Source organism: Chrysochloris asiatica, unplaced genomic scaffold (assembly GCF_000296735.1).
Source record: "Chrysochloris asiatica unplaced genomic scaffold, ChrAsi1.0 scaffold00045, whole genome shotgun sequence".
In the NCBI taxonomy this organism is placed as follows: Eukaryota; Metazoa; Chordata; class Mammalia; order Afrosoricida; family Chrysochloridae; genus Chrysochloris; species Chrysochloris asiatica.
In genome coordinates, this window is record NW_006408563.1 from 14,937,072 (window position 1) to 14,957,449 (window position 20,378).

Here is a 20,378-nt window from a genome sequence, read left to right on the forward strand (position 1 = left end):
TATGTGTTTGTTAATAAAGCATAGTTTTCAGAATAGAAAATTCACAAAGGAACTGGAAAGTTCTTTGAAGTGACTCTTTTTGTGTTGTATGTCTAGAAAATATTGTTTTAGACAACAATATTTTCTAAACTGCCAAAACTAGGCAGACAATACAATTAACACAGCCATGTTAAATTGTCTCCTGATAATTTTGGAAAGCATCTAGCTATTTGGATAGGGAGAGAGGGAGGTAGGCACAAAGATGGGGAGCCAGGAGAACAGAGTGCTCAAACACACAGACACTAGAAAGGCTACTCTAGAGCACACAGTGAGCATGGCCACCCTCAGCTGAAAACAGCATATAGTTCACCAGTTCCTTAAGAAGTATTCTATGGGCTGTATGTTCTGCTATGCCTATTCTCACCAACCATGACTCATCTGGAAGCTATGTCACCAATATTTTAAATACCAGCAGGGTCACCTGTAGTGAACAGGTTTCAGCTGAGCTTCCAGAATAAAACAGACTAGAAAGAAGGAGAGGCGGACTGCTTTTGAATATTTAGCCATTGAAAACCTTATGAATAGCAGTGGAACACTATTAGATAGCACCAGAATATTGACTATTGAAACATGATAAAGAACACCAGAACATTATCAGATGTAATCCTTCATATCATCAGGAAAAACAAGGCCAGGGCAGACAGTGGAACAGACCATCAATTGTTCATATGCAAATTCAGGGTGAAGCTGAAGAAAATTAAAACAAGTCCATGAGAGCCCAAATATGACCTTGAACGTATCCCACCTGAATTTAGAAATCATTTCAACAACAGATTTGGTGTGTTACACACAAATGAACAAACACCAGAAGAGTTGTGGGATGACATCAAGAACATCATACAGGAAGAAAGCAAAAGGTCATTAAGAAGACAAAAAGAAGGAAAAAGCCAAAGTGGCTGTCAGAAGAGACTCTCAAATTTGCTTTCCTGCATAGAAGTTCTAAAGCAAATGAAAGAAATGAGGAGGTAAAAGAACTGAGCACAATATTTTTAAGGGCATCTCAAGAAGCCAAAGTCAAATATAATGAAATGTGTAAGGATCTGGAGTTAGAAAACAAAAGGGAAGAACACGCTCAGCATTTCTCAAGCTGAAAGAACTGAAAAAAAAATGCAAGTCTTGACTTGAAATATTTAAGGATTCTGTGAGAAAAATATTGACTGATGAAGAAGGCATCAAATAAGATGAAAGGAATACACACACAGAGTCACTGTACCAAAAAGAAATGGTCAATGTTCAGCCGTTTCAATATGATCAAGAAGAGCCAATGGTACTGAAGGAAGAAGTTCAGGGTGCCCTGAAGGCATTGGTAATGAACAAGGCACCAGGAATAGATGGAATACAAATTGAAATCTTTCAACAAACTGTTGCAACACTAGAGTCACTCATTCATCTATATCAAGAAATTTGGAAGACAAGCTACTTGACCAACTGATGGGGCACAGACCAAGAGGCAGTCATTCACACAAAACAAGGGGACGCTTAATAATTTAAAATCAGAAAAAGTGTGTACCAATGTTGTATTCTTTCACCATATTTATTCAATCTGTATATTGAACAAGTAATCCGAGAAGCTGGATTATATGAAGAAGAATGTGGCATCAGGATTGAAAGAAGAACCATTAACAGCCTGCAATATGCAAATGATGCAGCCTAGCTTGCTGAAAGCAAAGAGGATTTAAAATACTGATGAAGATCAAACACTGCAGCCTTCAGTATGGATTTTACCCCAATGTAAAGAAAACAAAAAAAAAGTCTTCACCACTGGACCAACAAATAACATCATGGAAAAAGGACTGAAGTTGTCAAAGACTTCATTTTGCTTGGATCCACAATCAACACTCATGGAAGCAGAAGTTAAGTAATCAAACGACATACGACATTAGACAAATCTGCTGCACAAGACCTCTTTAAGAGTACTCAAGAGCAAAGATGTCAAGTTGAGGACTAAGGTGCATCTGACCCAAGACACAGTATTTTCAGTAGCCTCATATGCATGTGAAAGTTGGACAATGACTAAGGAAGACCTGAGAAGAATAGATGTATTTGAGTTCTGGTGTTGGAAAAGAATGTTAAAAGTATCACAGACTGCCAGAACAAGCAAATCTGTGTTGAAAGAAGTGCAGCCAGAATGCTCCTTAGAAGTGAGAATGGCAAGACTTTGTCTCTCATACCTTAGACGTATTATCAGGAAGGACTGGGCCCTGCAGGAATTGGAAAAGTGGAGGATCATGAAAAAGAACACCTCCAAAGACGTAGATTGGCACAATGGCAACAGAAATCGACTGAAGCCTAACAATGATTGTGAAGATGGTATAGGACCGTGCAGTGTTTCATTCTGTTGTGCATTGTGTCACTATAGTCAGATCTGACTGGTTGGCACCTAACAATAACCTAACATTTTCACCATCATCAAGAAGCAAGTGTGGTGGAGATATGAGGGGACTTCAAAAAAATTCATGGACAAATGGATTTGAAAAATAGTGGAATTTTTCCATGAACTTTTTGAAGTCCCCTTGTATTAACATGTAAAGACTGTCCAGAAAAAAAATTTCACTCTTTTTACTCATTTTCTAAAGCAATTGTTTGCTACTTCATAGCCTTTTTTTTTTTTCAACCTTTTGCAAATGACCATCATTATTGAAGCGTTACCTTTGCCATCTAGCCAATTCTAACTCCTGATGACCCCGTGGATAGCACTGAGGAGAGCTGTATGCCGAAGGCTTTTCAATGATTGATTTTGTGAAAGCAGTTCTCCAGGCCTTCCTTCTGAGGTGCCCCTGGGGGTACTTTTCAGTTAGCAGTGGAACACATTAACTGTTTGCATCACCCAGAGACTCACCACTTCATGGCATTTTGTATAACTAAGGATAACCACTGGACTGGTGACCACCAGGTCAGCAGTTCAAACCCACTAGCCACTCTCAGAAGCCCTATCTAGGGTCGATATGAGTTGGAATTGATTCAATGTCATACAAAACCAACAACAACAAGGGTGGCACAGTGGCTTGTTCTTTTAATCTTTTCATGTGTCTTTTGATTAACAGAATTTTTTTTTTAATATAGGCAAATGTATCAATCTTTCTCTTTTTGTGTCTTCTTCAAGGAATCTCTCCCTTCAATGAAGTTATTAGTAGAGGAGTAGATTTTGCATCATTCTAAAACTGGATATAACATGAGACATTTTTATATTTCAAATTAATATAAAATGCTCTCGGCTACATTATTTTATGATGGTATGTCTGAAGAACAGGCGCTCTGATGGAACAATGGTTAAAATGCTTGACTGCTAACCAAAAGATCAGTGGTTCAAATCTACCAGTCACTCCTCAGGAGAACCACGTGGCAGTCTGCTTCTGTAAAGATTTACAGCCGTGGAAACCTTGTGGGGCAGTCCTACTCTGTCCTATAGGGTCATTATGCATCACAATTGATGGCAGTAGATAAGGACCAAGGAGTGTAGATGTTGTTAGGTGCTGTTGAGTTGGTTCCAACTGACAGCGATCTTACACACAACAGAATGAAACATAGCCCAGGCCTGCACCAGCCTCACAATTGTCCTTATACTTAGTCCATTGCTGCTGCCACTGTGTCAATTCAGCTACTTGTGAGTCTTCCACTTTTTCACTGACCCTCCACTTTATCAAAGCAAGATGTCTTTCCACAGGGCCCAGTCCCTCCTGACAACATGTCCAAAAAACAAGAGAGGAACTCTAGCCATCCTGGCTTCTAAAGAGCATTCTGGTTATACTTCTTCCAAAACAGATTTGTTTGTTCTTCTGGAGTTCATGGTATTTCATTATTCTGCTCCAACACCTTAACTCAAATGCATCAATTCTTTTCAGATCTTCCTTATTCATTGTCCAACTTTCACATGCATATGAGGCTATTGAAATTACCAACCTTAGTTCTCACACTAACAGTTTTATCTTCAACACTTTAAAGCAGCAGATTTGCCTAATGCAGTATGTTGTTTTATCGATTGACTGCTACTTACATGAGTGTTGACTGCAGATATTAAAAGATAATAGACCCAAATTCAGCTACTTCATAGTGTCTTTTATTTTGGATTAGATCCTAGTGCTGTGATTCCCTTTAAAGAGATGCTTTTTGTTAAAATTCTGTCTATTGAAGGACTGCGGTTGTCTAGGATAGCTTTCTTCTGAGTATCCATTATATTTACATCTATTGTAATATAAAACCACTGGCTCGTTTATATAACAGGAAGGAAATATACTTCCTATGTATGAATGGTAAGTCCAGAATAATATATTTTATAGCTTAGAATTCTGGTGAAATTAACATTGCCCCTTTTAATAAATGTTTAATTTTTTAACAGGAAGTTTCTAGGTGTTGAACTCACTTGGGGGCAGGACATGCAAGTGATTCAACCTGGAGCTATAGTATCTAGCAACTCTAACAGAAAACCAATTTGCAAATTCTAAGATCTCTCCACTAGAAACATAGTTCTTTAATTTTCTCAAAGAGGTAGTAATATTATTGGGAAATCAGATAATATCACCAAGTAGCTAATTTAGTTATTGCATATGTATTTTGTGATATTTATCAAGACAAATTACAAGATGTCTTGAAAAGGGAAAACGTGAAGTTCCTAGGTCTAGAATGACACTGTTCTTTGCTTGTACCTTGAATCCAATTGTTGGGAAGAGTTAGCAGGGGATTACTTCATTTATCAAGTTTTTCAGAGAATTTTTAATTCTAAACACAGCTGGTAGATATTTGAGGCATTACAAATTTTGCTATAGGATTTTCAATGCATTTTCATCAAAAAGATACAGCTGTGCGGGCAGAATTCAACCCAGGAAGAAAAGTTTCACAATTCCACTGAGACCTGTGCCAAAATATATAAGACATCCTCTACCCAATTGGCAATCATCATAAAACAATATTTGATGGTAAACAAGCCATTTCATGCCTCCTGTTGTTGAGGAGGGAATTGAGAATTGCATAAGAAAGAAAATAAATTGTTGGATTTTTTTTCTCCTGACGCTATGAAGAGGTTTTGGAGTTCGTTCTGTATATCACAGATATGTTTTATGCATTATTCTAGATAGCTTGAGGGTTTTTTCAATATGGAAAAGGTCAATTCAAAATATATTCCATTTTCAGCTTCCGTTTTCTTTAAACTATTAAAAGATAGTTTGTTTTAGTAAAACTATAAACCTTAGAGAAAATGAAGTAGAAAATCTTGATGAACTGGCAGAAGTTTCTTAGGTATGACACCAAAAATAATCCTTTAAAAAATTGCTAGATTGGACTTGATCAAATTAAAGTGTTTACTCTGAAAAATGGCACTTGAAAGAATGAACGAACAAGCCAGACTGAGAGAAAAAAATTGCAGATCAGGTATCTGCCAATGGATTTGTATCCAAAATATATTAAGAACTCTCAAAATTCAGCAGTAAGAAAATAATCAACCCAATTACAAAATAGGAAAAAGACTTGGAACTTCATCAATGACAAGTAAGTGGCAAATAGGCACATAAAATCATTAGCCATTAGAAAAATGTCAGTTAAAATCATGACTAGATGCCACTACACACCTATTGTTATTGTGGTTAAGTACTGTGGAGTTGGTTCCGACTCATAGTGACCCTGCACAGGGTTTCTGAGACTATAAATCTTTACAGGAGCAGAATGCCTCATCTTTCTCCTGCGGAACCGCTTGTAGTTTCGAACTGCTGACCTTGAGGTTGGCAGTTTGACTCACAACCACTACACTACCAGAGCTCCTTTTTAGAATGTTGTTGTTAGGTGCCACTGAGTCGGTACAGACTCATAGTGACCTTATACACAGCAGAATGAAATATTGCCCAATCCTGGGCCAACCTCACTATTGTTGCCACGTTTGAGCCCATTGTATAGCTAAAATAAAAAATAATGACAATACCAAGAACAAGGAGGAATCCCATAGCTGAAATCCAAATTGGTACAGCCACTCTGGAAAAGTCTGACCATTTCTAATGAAGTTAAACATACATGTACCAGATGACCCAGCAATCCCAATTCTGGATCATATGGTGAATATATCTTAACTTCATGCACAATAAAATCTCTACACAAATGTTGATTTAAAAAATTCTATTCATAATTGCCAAAAACAAGCAACAACCCAAATGTTTTCAGCAGGTAAATGGATAAAATGTACTACATCTGTGTAAATAAATACTCCTCAGCAATAAAAACCAATAAACTGCTAATATACACAATAACTTGAATTGACTGTAAAGGCATTTTGCTAAGTTAAAGAAGTCAGTCTCAAAAGAATATCTTCGGAAACCATATGTAAATCCCTAACAAGAATCTGATAACCAAAATGTATGTAAAATTTTGACAACTAAACAACAAAAAGACAAATAACCTAACCATTAAATGGGCAAAGAATTTAAATAGACATTTCACTAGAGAGGACATTCAAATAGCCACCACACATATGAAAAGATTCTCAACATCATTAGCCATCAGAAAGAAAGATGCAAATCAAATCATGATAAGATACCTTTTCACTGTTACTATGGTGGCTATTCATAAGGTTTTCAGTGACTAAATATTCACAAGTAGTTTGTCACTCCTTCTTAGTAGTCTGTCTTTGTCTGGAAGCTCATCGGAAACCTGTCCACCATGGGTGACCCTGCTGGTATTTAAAATACCGGATGGCCAAACTTCATCTCTCATACTTTGGACATATTGTCAGGAGGGACCAGTCACTGGAGAAAGATATCATGTTTGGTAAGGTGGAGGGTCAGAGAAAAAGAGGAAGACCCCCCAACAAGATGGCACCTAACAACAACAATAACAACGGTGGCAAGATGGAGTTCTGGTGTGGTGCTGCGGGTTAATGCACTGGATTGCAAGGTCAGTTTGAACCACAAGGTAGCCGATTAAAGCTCACCAGTCACCCCTTGGGAACCCTATACAGGGTCGTTATGACTCCAAACAGACTAGATGGCACCTAACAACAACAATGATGGCTAAGATTCAAAAAAAAAAGAAAAGAATCAATATTGGTGAGGATGTGGGGAAATTGGAACCCTTATCCATTGCTGGTGGGAAGGCAAAATTGTACAACCTTTGTGGGAAATAGTGTTGCAGTTCCTCCAAAAACTATAATGGACTACCATTGTTGTTGTTGTTGTTAGGTGCCATCGAGTCAGTACCAACCCATAGTGTCCTTATGCACAGCAGAACAAAACACTGCCCGATCCTGGGCCATCCTCACTACTGTTGCCATGCTTGAGTCCATCAATGCTGTCACTTGACCAATCCATCTTGTTGGGGATCTTCCTCTTTTTCTCTGACCCTTCACCTTCTCCAGTGACTGGTCCCTCCTGACAATATGTCCAAAGTATGAGAGCTGAAGGTTGGCCATCTTGGCCTCCAAAGGAGTGCTCTGGCTGCACTTCTTCCAAAACGGATCTATTGGTTCCTTTGGCAGCCCATGGACTACCTACCATATGACCAAGTAATTTCTCTCTTAGGTATATTCTCAAAATATTTGAATGCAAAGAATCAAAAAAGACTTGCACACCAATCAGTGTTCATTGTAGCACTATTCACAATTACCCAAAGGCGAAAACAACCTAAATGCCCATCAACAGATGAGTGGATAAACAAAATGTGGTACATACATACAGTGGAATACTACTCTCATCCAGTATGAGAAAGGAAATCTTCATACATGCTACTATGTGAATGGAGTTTAAAGACATTATGCTGAATCAAAGGAGCCAATTACAAAGGGACAAATGTTGTATGTCCTCATTTATATAAAATGACAAGACAGACAAATGTATAGAGACCAAAGTTTATTAGTGGCTACTAGAGGCAGGAAGGATGGGGAAGAGGTGGTTAACAGTGATGGAAAACGCACATTGAGTAAGGTGGGGCTACTCAGTCCTGGTGTGGCACTGTGGGTTAATGTGCAGGACTGCAAAGTTGGTTTGATCTGCAAGATTAATGGTTCAAGCTCACCAACTGCTCCTTGGAAACCCTATACAGGGTCGTTACAGGTCAGGACCGACTCAACAACACTTAATAACAACAACACACAGTCAATCACTGTAATTGCTGTCAATATGTTATACAATTGTAAAAAAAAAAGGTATATGCTAGATATATTTATAATCCCAAAATAAAGAGAGAGAGTAGCTGCTGAAGCTGCTTAGGTACAGCAAATCCCCTCATGGGCTTTGGTTCCTGGGTTTGGAGGTTTAGTGTCGTAATTTCATGGAACATCCCAGTTATTTGACCTAATAATGTGTTTAGTACTTATGTTCTTCTCCTCAGTTCATTGCATAGCATAGTGTCTGAGGTTTTAAAACCAGCCATCCACGGCACAATGATTGGTCTCTATCTAGAGCAACAGACGAAGAAGGCTAGAATGAGGATATGGGTGTGTGGCTAATTGACTCCATGAACAACTTCCTCCTTTGCCATTAAACCGTAAGAACTGGGCTGTGCCCAGCTACTATTACTGAACATTTTGATTCAAGATGCCATAGAAGAATCCTGGTCAAAAGGGAAAATAAAATGTTAAATTCTCATAGACTCTAGACTTTATGGAGACAGAAAGGGTGGATGGAATCCCAGAAACAATTACATGAGACAATATTTAAAACTTACACAAAAAATATTCCCTGAATACATGTTCCATGTTTTCATCACTTTCTAAACTATATTTCTTAGTCATTCTATGCATCATAACACTATGACTGCTGGTAGATTTCTGCCTTCATTCTTTTGTTTCTATTTTTAAGACACTGACGGTGAAAAAAAAGAAAGAAAGGAAGAATAGTTGCTATTCGTTGTTGTTAGATGTCACCAACTCATACTAACCCCATGTACAACAGAATGAAACACTGCCCGGTCCTGTGCCATCCTCACGATTGATAGACTTGAGCCCATTGCTGCTGCCACTATGCCAATCCATTTCATTGGGGGTCTTCTTTTTCCCTGACCCTCTACTGTACCAAGCATGATGTCTGTCTCCAGGGACTGGTCCCTCTTGACAAATTGTCTGAAGCAGGAGAGATGAAGTCTGGTCATCCTTGCTCCTAAGGAGCTTTCTGGCTATACCTCTTCCAACAAAATATGACCTTGCATAATTTCCACCAGAACTGAGACAAATACAGAGTTCAACTGCTCCATTGGGTTTTCTTGACTGTAATCTTTTATGGAAGCCTTACTGTGGCACTATAGGATAAGCATTAGATTGGTAACCATAAAGTTGGCAGTTCAAACCCACAAGCCACTCTTGGAAATCCTATACAGAGACACTATTGATTCAGAACTATTGCTACAGCAACCACCACTACCACCACCATAACAGCACCAGGCTTAACTTCTGTAGCACAACTAAATGGGTTCGAACCACCAAACTTTACATTAGTAGTTGAGTACAAAGCACTTGTTCCACCTAAAGGAGGTGATATTATTACTGAAGATGTATTTTTAAATTTTAAGATGTTCAGTTTTACTCATTTAACCAGAGTCACGTGGTTAAAAAAGAAAGGTGTTCTGAAATGGTTTTTAGAGGTGTATTGTTTAGGTATTTTTTTAATCTTCTAGCATTCGAAAGGCACACTGGGTGGCTGCTAACTTATTAAGGCTTATCTAAAAGTGAAAGAAGGAACCCTGATGGTACAGTGGGTTAATGCTGGACTGATAACTGAAAGGTCAACACTTCAAACTCATCAAGCACTCCACAGGAGAAAGATGAAGCAGTCTGCTTCAGTAAAGATTTACAGCCTCAGAAACCCAGCGGAGCACTGCTACTCTATCCCACAGCATGGCTGTAAGTTGGAATCAAAAAAAGTAAATGACTAGTGAAATTTTATTATTCTGAATAATATCCAATTTTTATTGACTAAATGAGAGCTAGTCTCTATGGACTGGTATACAATAAGGAATTTACTGCAAATTTTTCCTTTGGCTCCACCCTCACCCCCACCACACACACACACACACACACACACAAAACCAGTGCTGGTGAAGAAATAGAGCCAGGCAGCCAATTGCTTTTTGGCACCCCTACTTTCCCATTGTAATTCAGTTGAGAGAATCATTCACAAATAGATGCATTTGTTATGCGTGTGGGAAAGGGAGCCACTAGCCAGGCTTGAGAAAGGAACACAATCTGGCTGCTTTCAGCAGTCCTGCCTGGGTGTGAAAGGCTTCTTCCTCACCAGGCAGCCTCACAGTGCCATTCTGAAATCCTGAACCCTGTCTGAGATTAAATCTGTGAGACTCTGCTGCTTGTGTTAAATTCAGTAAATGGAAATAAAAGGGAAACAATTTAAGATCTGATGTTTGTGGTTGATGAATGCAAGAGTACCACTGGAATAGATGACTATCATGAAGGCTGGTCTTAGTTGAGAAAAGACCCATAAACTTGCCTAAGGACTCCAGTAGCTTGGCCAGGACACAAATGAGCTGTCCCTAAACTGTGAACACACGGCTCTCCATAAACAAGCTACAGAGTGTGGAGTCAATTCTGACTCATAATGACCCTATAGACAGAGGAGAACCGCCCCCAGAGGATTTCCAAGGCTGTCAATCTTCTGAAAGCAGACTCTCCCAACTTTTTCCAACATAGTTGCTGTTGAGTTTAAACTGTCAACTTTTTGATAAGAAGCTGAGCACTTAACCATTGTACCACCAGAATGTCTTCCATGCAATATGCTAAAAACAACCAACAACAACAACAACAAAAACCCCACTCACTACTATTGGTTTCTGTAAATCTTTACAGGAGCCAACAGCCTCCTTTCTTTCTCCAGAGGAGCTGCTTGTGGGTTTGAACTGCTGACATTTTAATTAGCAGCCCAATGAGCATGTTGTATAAAAACTATGTGTTGTTTTTTTTTTTTAATTACACTACATGCTAGAAGGGTTCATTTTCCTATGCAGATAATGTCATAGATGGTGAGTACACGCTATGGTAGCCCTCAAAACCCCTATTTAATAAAACTTTTTGTTTTGTATATTTGCAATGAAAACCAATAGAAAATTCCTTTGTATTTTATTCACTACAGTTCAACAAATTTATAAATAGTAACAAACTTTTGTAAAAGCAACCTGAATGTGTCTAACTTCTATGGATAGTAGTTTCTTTTTCCTTTTTTTTTTCTTTTTTATTGTGAATTGGGTTGAAGGTTTACTGAGATCATCGGTTTTCCATTCAAAAATTCATAAACATTTAGTCTCATCTCTTTGACTGCAGTCCCCACAGTGAAACATCACTATTTCCACTTCTTCCCTGTGTTTCCTGTTTCTATATGAACAATCCTTTTTATGAGAAAATGTAATCCTACTTCCCAACTTGACATATACATGAGCTTTCAGTACACAGATTCTCTCTAATGCTGGGAAATCACCATGCCTTTTTAACTTACCTTCAGTTCATTCAGTTTTACGTGCCTAAGAGCATATAACTAAATTCAAATACAGGTCAAATTATCCACATTTAACAAGCCCTTCTTAATGAAATCTCATCTAGACCCTAAGCATCCACATGTTCAAACACCACACCGACTTCCATCAAGTTGATTCCAACTCATAACAACCTTATAGGAGAGAGTAGAACTGCTCCTGTGGTTTCTGAGGTTCTGCATCTTTCCAGAAACAGACACCTCAGCTTTCTTCCACAGAGCTCTTGATTGGTTCAAACCACTGACCTTTTCGTTAGCAGCCCAAGGCTCAGCTCACCGAGGTTGTTGTTCCATATGTTCAAATACTATAATTTTCCTCCTTGAATGCATCCATTGTAGACTGAGCTATCTTATTTTTACTTGTTTCCTTGGTAGAGACCATGTCCTCTTTTTGTTTGTTTTTTAAATGTTTTACTGTGAATTATTTGATAGTTTACATGGGAGAACATTAGCTTTACATTTATCCTATCATATATCGTTTCACTGCCATGGTTACAATCCCCTCCATGCATCATCAAACAGCCAAAGGGTATACCCTGCAAGCCTGCCGGTGGTCAACACACAGCCCCTCTCCCTCTCTGGGTCTAGAGTCCCCAGCCGCTCCATCTCTCCACATCATCATCTCTGCCTCCATCTCTGGCGTCACTGCTTCTCTGAGTAGGGTCCCCGCATTCTGCTCTTCTCCCTTGGTGGTCCCAGGGACCTCTGCACCTGGACTACAAAGTCAACCATTCCCCTCGTTTTGCCACAAAATGTCTACCTTTACATTCCCAACCCTCACAGTCAGTCCTGATAACAATTATTCACTATTGTGCCACATGAGTGCTATCCCCATCTCCTTTCATCAGCACTGCCCAAACAGATTGGATACTACTCAATGATGATTCTGTCTTCCTCTGCAAACTCTGGTTCTAGGTTCCCTCTTGAAAGCTTGTAAGCCAGTCACTTCTTGCTTTTGTAGCCCTCCATTTTGTCATGTCCTCTTTTATTCTGAATCATGCCAAGGATGCTGTCATCCCTCAGTAAATATTTATTAGCAAAAACGTCCACAACTTATCAAGCATTGAAGAAGAAGCCCTATGAAATTTTAAGCGTTACCACTGTCAGGCAGAAGCAGTTTATAGCAGCACAAGGAAGGGAGTTTGACCCTGGAAGAGACTCCAGGCATTAGTTCAAAATGAACTTGATCTGAATTCTTCTTGATTAGTATTCCTGTATCAAATGGCTGTAAGGTGGCCACTGGATCACTTTTTCTACTGTTTGGATCCCAACTAATACCAAGAAGAAAATTGGAAACTTTAATGTATTTCTACCCTGCTTTGTTCTGCATTTGTCTATGAAAAGTTAGCATTGAAGGGTGGGAACTTTTAAATGAATTCCAAGAGACTATGCCATTGATTTAATTCAGCTGATTTTTATTAACATTGGTGTTGACATTTTTATCAACATGATAAGAAATCTGATTTCACCAGATTTTTCCCCTCAGAGATGTCATTGAGGGCCCAGACCAACCTGTCAATGAGGAGACAGACCCATCTTCCTGGAACCTGCCAAGCGCTGAAAAACACAGAAACAGGGAGCTTCTTTTTACATACAGCAAGGGGGAATGAGACTGAGCTGGTCCTGGGAAAATGAGCAGGGTTTTGAAGACAAGAGGGAAAGGGCTATTTAGGTCAAGAAAGTGCTTATGGCAGAGCAGAGGTGCTAGAAAGCATCCATCTTTTTAACTTCTGGTTCCCTGTCTTTTGTGTTTCAGAGGAAAGGCAGCCGCCATATAAAAAGTGAAGACAAGAACAAATTAGCCAATAGGAGCGTTGGATTAGACACAGCCATGTCACAACCTACAGAGGGCAGACCCCCGCCGGAGGAGTGCCCCCTCTCTACTTCTAGAGAATATTGGATGAAGGAGGGGAAGTCTAGGCAGTACAGCAGCTTTTCCGGGTTCAGCAACAATGACAGTGTCGTGCGGGAGTTAGATGATGGACAGTTTGATCAGGAAGATGGAGTAACCCAGGTCACATGCATGTGAGCAAGGAGGTAACACAGTGGAAGGCCCCGGAACTCATTCCTAAAGTGATTGTCAACTGACTTCATCATATTACTTTATCTGCATGTATGTAATGCTTTGAATTTTGCCAGACCCAAACTTTCCTCTAATCTGCCTAAACTTCAACTCAACCTCCAAGATAAGGAAGAATAACCAGCGTATTTGTACATTTAGAATTGTGTTTACACTTGTCTTAATTAAAACAGCTGTTTAAACAGATGTTCCAATAGTTTGTTAAATGATCATCTCTTCCAGTTTCTTGTGAATGTACAAAGGATACTTTTACTATAATTCCTAGGAAGGAGACTATATATTCAACCTGTATTTTACCCAACTAGGTAGTATAGTAGGCTACACATTGGCCTGCTAACCACAAGGTCAGTAGTTCAAATCCACCAAACAATCCATGGGAGAAAGATGAAGCTTTTTACTCCCATAAAGATTTACAGCCTCAGAAATCCTATACAGGGTCACTATGGGTCGGAACTGACTCGCTGGCATGCAGCAGCAGAGAGTTCTCAGGAAATTACAGTCCTCCTTATTCTGCAAAAGAATCGTCACCCCTCTTTGTCTCTCTCTCTCTTCAACATCATACCCACGTGCGCATACATCTGACCATAAGCCCACTTAATAAAAGAAGTAACTCTTTTCCAAATACAACAACCTAAATTTAGTTTTCAACTGTTCTATGTACATACAAACCAAGCTTTTATTTGTTAAAATGTTTTATGACCAAAAAAAAAAAAAAATCTTATTTGTATGTCATTGCTTTTAAAGAATCACCATAAGTTTATTAAGCCTTGATTCTCCTAAAGGCCCACAAATACCTTAAAAATCAGTACTAAAAGACCCCAAATCTCCATGTCTAAGAAACTTGACAGAAAGAATTAATCTTCTTTCTCTTAAATTATAAAATATTATGAAGAGGGAAAACATCAACTTTAAGTAAAAGCTTAATTCTTTTATATCTGCCTAGAGTCCTGGTGTGGCACTGTGGGATAAGCTCTGAACTGCTAACCAAAAGGTCAGTGGTTCAAACCTACCAACCACGCCTCAGAAACCCCATATAGGGTCACTATGAATCAGAACCAACACGACAGGACTTAACAACAATTTGACTTGCTAAATTCTGAAGAATGTTGAAGCTCAAACTCTTCAGTCCTGCTCACAGCACATGTGACGTGTAGTCACCACCAGCTCCATCTCTGCTTTTCTTGCTCTACTGATAGCATGCCTTTGCCATGGCCTTGTCATGGCAGTCAACGGGTAAAGATTAAAATTGTACAAAATAAAGAATGTCCATTTATCTGTGAAAGGCTTGCTTTGAAAGGTGAGGCCCTTCAAATAAATTCCAAATGACTAAACCGTTGAATGCATCCTGCACTTTTTATTAACACTGGTGATGATATTATAAGATCATTTGAGTAATAAAATGTCATTTGTTATTGAACTATTGTTTTATTGAATGCATGCCCATGATACATTGAACATATATTACAGTTATGTATTACATGTTAGCAAAGATATAATATAAAGATACCAAGTCAGTCTCCATGAATAGTTCATAAGATTAACATGGAATTACTCCACTTTGATAAGAAAAAATATCCAGAAGTATAATGGAACGCATACTGAGAGAATAAAAAAAAATGTACTCTACTCAGTCATATTTTATGGAATGTGTATCAACAATATATTCAGAAATGTTTTGTTTTGATTTTTAGATGAATCTAAGAGTCATATTCAACAGCGGTTGGATTTCTGTAGAAACAAGCATTATTTCTAGACCCCACAAGAAGTTATGTTCTTAGAAAGATTGGTCAGTTTTTCCAAATGCCAGAATCTGTTAGAGGTAGAAGCATCATTATCATTCTGTCAGTACACATAAGTGATTTGAAATATGAAACGCAGAGATAAATATTTATATTTGACTAAGGGAAAATCCAGGAATATTTCAAACTACTTTAAAATTTTTTATTTAAGTTTTTGTAAGCATACGTTCTTCTACAAGTTTGTTTTTTGTCTGAGTTTATCTTTTTTAAAATTACACTTTTTATGGCATCACTGTGGCACCATAGGATAAGCACTCAACCCCAAGGTCACTTTGAACCACAAGGTCTCCTCAGAAACCCTATGTTGTTATGTGCTGTCCGACCCATAGTGACCCAATATAGGGTTTCCATGGAGCAGCTGGTGAGCTTGAACCACCGACCTTGCAGTTCAAATGGCTTCGCAGTCTGGTGCATTAACCCACAGCACCACACCAGGACTCCCAGAAACCCTATACAGAGTCGCTGTAAGTTGGAACCAACGCTACGGCACTTAACAACAATAACAATGAGTTGAAATAGACTTGACAGTACTTAATAACAACATTAGAGTAAACTTAGACATCTATCATATTTTCAAAACTCATTTCATAAGCGTGTTCTTGAAAAATTATCCTTGAATTACATGGCAATTTGTATTGCTGTGAATAAATAATGACCAAGTGATTCTACAGCACTTTGCTATTGTTGCCAAGTGCCATCGACTTGGTTCTGCCTCATAGCAACCCTGTATAGGGTTTCTGAGAAGTGACTGGTGGGTTTGAAGAACTGACCACATACTTAACAGTCCAGTGTTTATCCTACAGCACCACACCAAGACTACCTAAATACACCCAAATAGCTCTGAAGTTAAGTCTTTAAAATGATCAAAGCTTGGGTTCTATTTGTCTAAGGAGGTAAATGTGTTATAGGATAAGCACTGGACTACTAACCACAGTTTGGTAGTTCAAACTCACAAGCTGCTGTTGGAAACCCTATACAAGATCACTATGGGTTGAAACTGACTCCACGGCAAACAACAACAACAACCTTATTATTATTATCTACCTACTGGACTCTTGGTGTGGTGCTGTGTGTCAATGCACTAGACAGCAAAGTCGGTTTTAACTGCAAGATTGGTGGTTCAAGCTCACCAGTCGCTCCTTGGAAACCCTATACAGGGTCGCTGTGGGTCGGAACTGACTCAATGGCACTTAACAACAATTGGACTCTTGATGTGGCACTGTAGTATAAACACTGGACTTCGACCACAAGGTTGGCGTTGCAAACAGCTGCTCATCAGAAATCCTATACAGGGTCACTATGAGTAGGAATTCACTCAACAGCACTGAACAACAACAACATTGTACATTCAGTTCTTTTCATAACAGTGTGTGATTTCTTAGATACTCTGGCACATGATTTTTAATACGTAACATTCATGATAGAAAAGTATCAATATCATAAGTGTGAATGTGAAGTTCTGCCATTCCCTTAGTAGAGCATCCATGCCCCTTCAGTCTTAGGGTCAGTCACCACTTGTTAGTGATGTCTATTTGGAGTGACTGTCTCCCTGTTACCATGGACAACATTTAGCACCTGATCACAGAGGAAGTCCAAGGAGCCACTTTATCACTGTCACTAGAGTTCCCTTCAAAAGGAGGTCTGGTGGTATAACAGTTAAGCGCTCAGCTGCTAACCTAAAGGTAATCAGTTTAAATCCATTCAGCTGCTCTGCAGGAGAAAGGCCTCTGGAGTTGCCAGAAAACCCTCTGAGTCACAATCAACTAACTGGAGAGCACACAGCAAGAGTTCCCTTCAGTTCAAGGAAAACCCCAGGCCATCCTTAAGAGACTCTAGTTTCAGGAGCCTGGGACACCCATAGAAGCAGGAAGCAGAGCTATAATCAATTCAACTTATACTTATCTTCAAATCAGTTGTTTTATTGCAAGCAGGTGTTTATATACTTGAAGATAAGATGTCCTTGTTTTCAGGAGCCTTGTGTTACAGCATGCCTGGCCAGTTCCTGCAGAGCTGAGGGGCTGACTCATTTTCCCAGTCTTTACTCTTATTGAAGCCTCACTGCCATCCCTATGGGCTGGAAGTTCTGTGGCTCTTTCAGAAGGAAGGGTTAAAGAGGCTTTCCTTCTCTCAACCCCTCAGAAGACCCCAGAGTAACATAGTATGGAAAGACTGAATTCTGAGTGAGAACTCAAGTGAATGGAGTGTTTTTAACTAAGAGTGTTAAATCAAGATTTACTGGTAGATACATGTTGTTGTTGTGACCCATAGTGACCCTTGACCCTGTATAGGGTTTCTGAGGAGTAGCTGGTGAGCTTGAACCGCTGACCTTGCTGTTCAAATGGCTTTGCAGTCTGGCGCATTAACCAACCAGTAGATAACATTGTTGTTGTTGTTGTTATGTGCCATGGAGTCGTTTCCGACTCATAGCGACCCTGTACAGGATTTCCGAGGCTGTAAATTTTTATGGAAGCAGAAAGCCTCATCTTTCTCCCGCGGAACAGTTGGTAGTTTCGAACTGCTGACCCTGAGGTTAGCAGCCCAATGCGTAACCACTAACTACCAGAGTAGTCCTGGTGTGGCGCTGTGGGTTAATGCGCCAGATTGCAAAGCCGTTTAAACTGCCAATATCGGCGGTTCAAGCTCACCAGCTGTTCCTCGGAAACCCTATATAGGGTCGCTATGGGTCGGAATCGACTCGACAGCACTTAACAACAACAACGCTACCAGAGCAATGCTAAACATCAGAACTTGTGGCACATCCATTTAAATAGCAACAATTCTTGTGGTACTTTATCATCTATTGAGAATGAATTTTATTTGTGTAATAACCAAAATTTTTAGAGGCAGGCCTGGCAGATGATCAAGTTCTAAGATGATGTCTGAGGTGAAAAAGTAGGCAAAGCTTAAACACAATGAACCTAATTTTGAAGAGGTTCAGTTGTGTGTGTTTTTTCTGAAGATAATTCCAAAAGTGGGTTCCAAAAATGTTTTCAGTATTAAAATCATTTTAATTTAAAAAAAAAACAAACACACACACACATATATGAGGGAACTTCAAAAGGTTTGTGGAAAAACATATTTCAAAGATAATGAAATTTTTCCACAAACCTTTGAAAGACCCCTTGTAAAGAATGATGTAGGCATTCTTTGAAGACCTGTGTCAGCCAGCATACTTAGTTGCCAGCAATAAAAGCTGACCTTGGTTGATTTAGCAGTGAAGGGATTTATTTTAAAATATATTTGGACTTGGACTTCATCAAAATTTAACACTTAAATGCATCCTATCTCAAAGTTCAAGAAAATGAGCAGTCAAGCCTTGACCTGGGAGAATATACTTGCAATATGTACTTCTGATGAAAGATTCATACCAGAAACATGAAACCTATCAATTAATAAAAAGTTACATCACTAAATTAAAATTAGATGAACAGCTTGAACAGATACACAAACAAATCTATAGACTTGCTTCCAGGAAGATGAAATCAATTCCTTCTGCTAAGGTCGGTAGTTCAAACCCACAAGCTGCTCCTAAGAAACCTTATACAGGGTTGCTATGAGTCAGAACCGACTCGACAGCACTTAACAACAACAAAAGCTGCCCTTTTAATTTTGTATGGTTGATTTTTCTAAGAAGTGCTTACCTCTATAGTATTATTGTTCACCAGATGTTGTTTTTAAGTGCTGTCGAGTCTATTCCGACTCAAAGCGACTCCGTACAGGGTTCCAAGGAGCGACTGGTGAGTTTGAACCTCCAACCTTGGGTTCAAATCAATCTTGCAGTCCAGTATTATCCCACAGTGCCATACCAGGACTGTATTGTTTGGTTTTAAGTTGAGCCATGGAGGTGAGTTCAGTTCCAGTCCTGAATATCTCCATCAAACCATGCATTTTTATTTTCTTCATTCTTCTTTGCACCAGACTGGGAGAGACCAATAGTTACAACTTTAAATGGCCACTCACAAGCTCTTAAGACCCCAGTCCCTACTTAGTAAAGTAGGATGTGGAACACTCTCTTTGTAAACTATGTTAGACTGATTGACCTCGATGTTCCATTCTACTATGGTCCCAAGCTTCCAGGCCCACTGACTCATTCCCTCCAGGTATTTGGTAATGGTTAAAAAAATTATATACCTTTGTCTCCTTTGCTCTATTATAATAATGGATATTTTATAGAACATAAAAATGTGTACATACAAATATTTTTTGTCAAACCTATTTATGGAGTCCTGGTGTGGCACTGTGGATTAATGCAATGTGTACATACAAATATTTTTTGTCAAACCTATTTATGGAGTCCTGGTATGGCACTGTGGATTAATGCACTAGACTGCAAAGTTGGTTTGAACTGTAAGATCGGTGGTTCAAGCTCACCAGTCACTCCTTGGAAACTTTATACAGGGTCACTATGGGTTGGAACTGACTCAACGGCATTTAACAATAAACCTATTTATGGTCATGAGTGTAGTCCCTTTCACCTACTCATACCTGTTCATCTTACCTGCCTGTGTACCACTTGTAGATTATTGTTTATTTAAATAATGCAAGATTGTGTATGTCACAGTATTGATCTTTGTTGTCTGCCCCTCTTGTGCTCCTCTGTGTCTCCCTTCTATTTAGTGGTATTATGCTGATCACCCCCCTTATTGTATGGTGCCTTTCTCTTCACCCAATTTAATATGTATCTGTTCTCTAGTTGGTGTCCTTGTGTGGCACTGTGGGGTAATGCACTGGACCAAAAGGTAGTTTGAATTACCAGGTCAGCGGTTCAAACTCACCAACTGTTCCTCAGAAACCCTATCAGGGTCACTATGATTTGGAATCGATTCTGGCACTTAACAACAAGAAAGCTAGGTTTTAAGGAGAATGTATGGCTGATGTCCTTAAGATATTATAATCTTTTGAAGAAGATACTAACACACATAATATAATAAAAAATAACAAATAAAATGTATGCAGCTCGACACCGATAAGGGGAACTGAGGGAAAAACAACAATGAAGCAGTGAGCTAAGCC

The 20,378-nt window shown here is 39.1% G+C and overlaps 1 protein-coding gene across 1 annotated transcript in view; it reads left to right on the plus strand.

The window, feature by feature from the left end:
* RFTN2 (raftlin family member 2) overlaps positions 1 to 13,515 on the plus strand; it is a 76,432-nt gene extending 62,917 nt beyond the window's left edge. Inside the window, exon 9 of the mRNA XM_006862006.1 lies at positions 13,243 to 13,515. Coding sequence (XP_006862068.1) covers positions 13,243 to 13,515 — 273 coding nt within the window. The remainder of the gene's footprint in view (positions 1 to 13,242) is intronic.
* Positions 13,516 to 20,378: the final 6,863 nt, after the last annotated feature.